The sequence below is a fragment of the Melopsittacus undulatus genome, chromosome 16, assembly GCF_012275295.1.
Source record: "Melopsittacus undulatus isolate bMelUnd1 chromosome 16, bMelUnd1.mat.Z, whole genome shotgun sequence".
Lineage (NCBI taxonomy): Eukaryota > Metazoa > Chordata > Aves > Psittaciformes > Psittaculidae > Melopsittacus > Melopsittacus undulatus.
In genome coordinates, this window is record NC_047542.1 from 4,147,889 (window position 1) to 4,154,249 (window position 6,361).

Sequence of the window (6,361 nt, forward strand, 5' to 3'; positions counted from 1 at the left end):
TCTCACTGCTGTGCTGTCCGTAACAGAAACGGCCTAGTGGCCTCATGAAGGCTGGTGAGCTGCAGAGCTTTACCCACCTAAAGGACAGCTTCATAAACACCATTATTAATCCTTTCTACGTAGGTAAGTATTATTGAGACACACAGCGTAGACTCACAGCCTCATTTATAAGGAATAATCAGGAAATAACTGTTAATATTGATGGCAATAACACATAAAACCAGACCCTGCTCCCCCCTCCGCCGTTCTCACGGAGCCCAAGCGCTCCCGGGGCCCTCAAGCGCTCCCGGCGCCCTCTGGCATCACGGGGCAGGGACGTGGCGATTTCTCCCAGTGCGCCTGCGCGGCGCGGCTGCGCGCCGGGCGTTGCTCACCACCCCCAAGATGGCGGCGCTCACAGAGACGCCGGTGGAGGCTGAAGGCCGGTTCCGAACGCGCGATGTTCTGGTGCCCGGAGGCCCCTCCGACTTCGGGTCGCTGCTGCTGTCGGAGCCGGTGCTGGCGGGGCTGGCGGCGGCTGGGTTCCACAGGCCGTCACCGGTCCAGCTGAAGGCCATCCCGCTGGGGCGCTGCGGCTTGGGTGAGCGGGGCGGCAGGGGGAGGGCCGGGTGAGGGCCGGGGGTACCCTGCGGCTTACGGTGATGTCTGTGTCCGTTCTTTCCAGATCTCATCGTGCAGGCCAAGTCTGGCACGGGTAAAACGTGCGTGTTCTCCACCATCGCCTTGGATGCAGTGCTGCTGGAGAGCAGCGCTACGCAGGTGAGCCGTGGTACCGGTGAGGGAGCGAGCTTTGCTTTGGGAAGGGGAATCGCGCCTGGGAAAACGCTGTTATCGCCTGTGGGACAATGTTGTTTGAGATCATCACAGCTTTCATCTCTGGAGCCGTTCTGAAGCTTTGGGGTTTATTGTTTGTCCCTTACAGATTCTGATTTTGGCTCCGACACGAGAGATTGCTGTGCAGATTCATGCTGTAATCACAACCATAGGAATAAAAATGGAAGGCTTGGAATGCCATGTCTTCATTGGAGGGACTCCTTTGAACCAGGACAAAGTCAGGCTAAAGAAGTGCCACATAGCAGTTGGCTCCCCGGGTATGGTTGAGCTTTATTGTACTTAAGATATCGTGTGAGAGTTCACTGTACAATAATTGGTGCTTTTCAGATCTGGGTTGAGGTTATTTTAGTAGTAGGGGATAGTCTCAAAGGCTTAAGTACCAGAAGCATTTAGACCGGGTTTTTTTGGGGAGAGATTATTATATATATATATATTAGATTTATTAAAATTAATTGTAAAAAGTTGCAAAGATCATAGTTAGAACCTTTCAGTTAATATTTGTGAAGTTCCTTTTACTTTTTTTTTACTTATTACTTATTTTTTATTTACTACTTATTTTTTTACTTATTTCTTAACATGTAGGTCGAATAAAACAGCTCATAGAGTTGGACTACTTGAATACAGCCAGTATCCGGCTTTTCATTCTCGATGAAGCAGACAAGCTGCTAGAAGAAGGCAGCTTTCAGGAACAAATCAAGTAAGAAAAGACTTACCCCATGCATTCATCAGTAGATTGGATCCATATTTGTTAGTCATTCCCATTTCTTTGTCTTCCAGTTGGATTTACTCTTCACTACCAGAAAATAAACAGGTGCTTGCTGTTTCAGCTACTTACCCTGAATCGTTAGCTAATGCTTTGACCAGGTACATGAGAGAGCCAACATTTGTGAGGTTGAACCCTGCTGATCCGAGTCTCATTGGTAAGTACAAGTTCATTTATAGTGATACTGTTATCAGTAGATTAAGAAGAATACACTAAAACCAAAATACATTCCTTCAAATGTTGGGATTCTTCACAGTTTCCCTTCACAATTGAGTTGATACACTTATGAAGTATTTATTTCTAGTATTGATGTATTTAAAGCATCAAGGATGGATGTTGTTTTTTTTTCTATCAGTTCAAAACATATTTCATTCTGTTAAGAAACCCCTGTCCTGTAGTTTCTTATTTGGCACCTCTATATCCTTGTGACACTTGTTGGCAGCAGAGTAGCACTGCACATATTCTTTATGAAAACCCTTAACCTGATATGTTGTTTTGCTCCACGCTCAGGGCTGAAGCAGTATTACAAAATTGTGAATTCCCATCCACTTCCACATAAAACATTTGAGGAAAAAACCCAACACCTACAAGAGTTGTTCAGCAAGATTCCATTTAATCAAGCCTTGGTCTTTTCAAATTTGCACAGCAGGTAATCAATTTAATATTAAATCTTTAAAAAAGCATGTCTGAAAGCAGTGATTGTAATGTCCAGTCATGGATAAACCTACATAGGCCTTCTGTATGGTCTCGAAGCAGAATACAGATTTCAGATCTGAAATTGCAATATGAAATACTGAAAATAAAGGAATGCTTTAGCACTGAAAATACCTCATGATATATGCTGTGATGTCCTTTTGTCCCTTTTCATCTGTAGGGTGACTATTGTAGACATAAAGATGAAATTGTCAGTTTTAGACTGTTGTCCTTGGCTGTAAAGTGTAGCCTGTTGTGAAGACACAACCACAGAGGTGGTTAGCTTTGCAGTTTTATTTACAGTTAAGGTCCCTTTCAACCCAAGCCATTCTATGATCTTGTGATTTTTCATTTTCATTGTGTATATTCTGCCAGGGCTCAACATTTAGCTGAAATACTGACATCCAGAGGCTTTCCTGCTGAGTGCATTTCAGGTAAGTCTATTCAAAACTTTCAGATTCTATTGAAGTTGTGCATAAACATAACCTAAAATAGGAAAATGAGGCTTAAATCTTGGTTTACGTGGCCTCTGGTTAAATAACTAAGAATAGCATATGAAGCTTCATAGTTGGGACTGGTGTTTGAGGAAGTTTCTCTCAACCTTTTTCCTGATCTCATTTATGGTTGTACAAAGCAATATTTTCCAGAATTTGAGGGGTATGAAACTGAAGAATGTTTTCTGCTTCTCATTTTTGTCTTTCTAGGCAATATGAATCAAAATCAACGACTTGATGCTATGGCGAAGTTAAAGCAGTTCCACTGTAGAGTTCTCATTTCCACAGACTTGGTGAGTTGGCGCTTTATAGCGTACATGAGTATTGCAGATAAAGTTATTTCAGAGAATTAGATTTGAAGACATAAGAAAAAATGATCCCTAGTTTTCATGGTCCAATGCAATATCCTTATTTTATATGTAATACTGTAAACTGGCTGGAAAATTGTAGGTGCTTTATTAACAACTGGAAGTTATTACATGAGCAGTTACTCTTAGGTGCATTGTACTTAAATAAAGATCATTATGCTCAGCATATCCAATTATCCATCCCTTTCTTTCCTCATTTTCTCAAGACATCTCGTGGAATTGATGCTGAGAAGGTGAATTTGGTTGTTAACCTGGATGTGCCTCTAGACTGGGAAACGTACATGCATCGTATTGGCAGAGCTGGGCGCTTTGGTAAGAACACACATGGGTTTCTTGAGCATGCATTACTGGTTCACAGGCTCTGGATAGGTAACTACACTCTGTTCTTGTATCACAGGAACTTTAGGTTTATCTGTAACATACTGCTGCCGTGGAGAGGAAGAGAACATGATGATGAAGATTGCTCGAAAGTGTAATCTTCAGCTTCTTCCTCTACCGGGTATGTTCTGTCCTATGAATGCAGCTTTCTGTTAGTTGTTTTCCACTGCTCAGAGCTTCAGACAAGTCCACATTAATTTTAGCAGAGATTTTTCGTCCTCTGTGCTTGACTCCTTGTGTAACTGCCCGCAGTTGGGTGATGGATTAGGAAATGAACTTGGTGCATGCCTGTGAACAGGGAGAGGAGCTCTCATCCAGCTGCTGCTTAAGCAACTACATAGCTACTTGGATTTCCACAAATCTAGTATTAAGCCTTTCTCAGGCTGTAGGATACCATAGGGGAAGGATGGAATGATTGAATGAGCAGAACATTTGCTACCCTTGCTTTGCCAGAAGCTGTTCAGCTGGAAATGAAGCATTTGCTGCTTTGCATGAGTTCTCATTTTTTACCTGCTGAAGTAGGATATGACAAGTGGGTGAGAAGTAATGCAGTGCTGTTTGTCTTGATCAACTTCTTGATGGCTTCCATGAAGAAAAGTTCTGGCTATTTGAGCTTTTACAGGGATGGAAGGGGTCAGTTTCTAGCTCTAACTTAATGTGTCTTAACATCTGTTTTGTGTTGCTTTCCTGTGGTGCTCATCTGAGTTCTGGAGGGAAGGATACCTTAACTGAGTGCCTGCTTGTTCTCTTTTGAGCAGAGCCCATCCCTCCTGGAATGATGGATCAGTTTGAAGATGGGGAGGTAGAAGTCAAACCTGTTATACATACAGATGCTTCAGTGAATTCTGACACTGTGAGTCTTAAACCAGAGGAGCCAGCACGGAAGCCTGTCCGAAATAGTTTTTCAGAGGTGCACCAGCCTCTCTCTAACCTTCCAGGTGATAATTCTTCTGTAGAAAGGCCAAAAAAGGCTCCAAAGCAAAAGCAGATAAAGTGCACAAATTCTGCAAATACAGACAGAGGCGGTAGTAGAAAACCCCAAACTCTGAGTACAGAGCAGAGGAATCAAGTCAAAACCATCTCCAAAATGGATGGACAATATAATGTTCAGGCTGCAGATGAGGAGGACTTAAAAAAAAATCTTCCCAGAATTCCATGCTTGTCTTCTTTCAAAAACACACCCAACCATCCCTGGAGCTTCTCAGAGTTTGTTGAAGACTATGAATATTTCATCAAAGAAGGGTTGGATAGGGAGGTAGAAATTTTAAGAAGCTACTCGGGCCCAGGAGAGCAATGTGAGCTCCCCAAAAATGGTGATGTAGAATGGAAAGAGGTGGGACCTTATCCAGAGATGGTAGCAAATAGTAGTGTGTCTGGTGACAGTGATGATTCTTACAGTTCCACAGCTTCTTCCAGTAGTAGGGAAGAGAACTCTGGCTTCGAAGATTTGTCAGATACCCGGGAGAAGGGTGTGAATGCTGTTCCCTTAGTGCGTCAGGGTCGTGCAGGTTTCTGCCCTACACCAGAGAGGCCTCAGAAGCTGTCACAACTCCCAAAGCAAAATCAAGTGAAAAAGAAAGTTCTGAAACAAAATGCTAAACAAAAGCAGAGCCGTGATCATAACTTCACTAGTCCTGGGACGAGAACAACTGAAGATGACTCCTCCTGCAGCTCTCGGGATGATGATGTTCCTGCTGAGGATTGGGATTACAAAAGCTACTGGAAAACTTATTACCAGGCATGGCAAAACTACTATGCTGCAGTGTCTCAGTACACGGAAAGTTACAGACAGTTCAGGTGGATGAGTGCCTATCATGCCAACGCAGTCTATTTTCAGGAACTGCTGAAAAGCGATTGATGTGTTCACGCTGCCATTGGGGTGGCTGGTTGGTACAATAAGGGGACACTATCTGTGGAAACAACTTCTGGTCTAGGAGTACATTGACAAATGGATGTGGTTTATGTTTGAAGAAACCTTGTCTTTTGTCTAGGTAAATGTCTTACATGCATTCCAGTGCTGGTGTTATGAGGTTTTCAATAAAAGGAAATGAAAGAGCTGGATGTTCAGTTGCAATCTTAACAATGCAAAGTAAACCAGGAAAGAGAAAAGGCAGCCATTTACACCTAAGAAACTTCAGTAAGGAGAAAATACCAGGGCCAGTTTTATTTGCTTGACTTGTTTTCCATGTGACTTTAAGGTAAAGATGAATTCATGGTAAAGGCTACATGGTGTGTTTATAGCTGGAGATAATTTCATTTTCCATTGTTCTCTTATAAACACCAGGCACTGATTCTGTACCACTTAGGAGGCAGAGTGAAAGCTTCACCTGAATGTGTGTATTGTTAATTTCAGTCTGGTTGATTAACACTGTGTAAATAACATTTGTATAGGTGGGTGTATGGCACACAGTGCAGTAAAGGATGGTTTAATTATGTAGAAAACGTGCAGCAGTCATAATTGGTCTGTCCCTGTGGGTACAGCAGTATCAGACTTGCCACACTTACAGGGAAGCTTTAATTAGAAATGAAATTACCTGTCAGGACTAAAACTAATTGGCATTTCTTGTGGCTTGCACTGCTCTGTATGTAGGTGTCCCGAAGCAGGACGAGGAGAGTGCTGCTTGCTTCTGGGTACTGAGCCTTGGTTAACTCTGTGCTGATTCTGAAACTTCATCTTCTGGCTTTAGTTGTTTGGGATCAGAGAGATGGAATATCTTTTAGTTTCTTTGATTTCTCAAAGTTTTGGAGAGCAGATACAGTTTATTTATGTGGGGGTTTTTTTCAGCAGAAGGCTGGAATTTTCTTAGTAAAAGCCTCCTGCCTACCCTGAA

The 6,361-nt window shown here is 42.8% G+C and overlaps 1 protein-coding gene across 1 annotated transcript; it reads left to right on the forward strand.

The window, feature by feature from the left end:
* The first annotated feature begins 370 nt into the window (after nucleotides 1-370).
* On the forward strand, nucleotides 371-5,585 carry DDX20 (DEAD-box helicase 20). The gene is made up of 11 exons (XM_005142856.3): nucleotides 371-580; nucleotides 665-759; nucleotides 923-1,091; nucleotides 1,417-1,531; nucleotides 1,612-1,754; nucleotides 2,108-2,246; nucleotides 2,666-2,724; nucleotides 2,995-3,077; nucleotides 3,359-3,464; nucleotides 3,550-3,651; nucleotides 4,289-5,585. The coding sequence occupies exons 1-11, from the start codon at nucleotides 385-387 to the stop codon at nucleotides 5,386-5,388; spliced, it is 2,307 nt and encodes a 768-aa protein (XP_005142913.2). The 5' UTR covers nucleotides 371-384; the 3' UTR covers nucleotides 5,389-5,585.
* The last annotated feature ends 776 nt before the right edge of the window (nucleotides 5,586-6,361 follow it).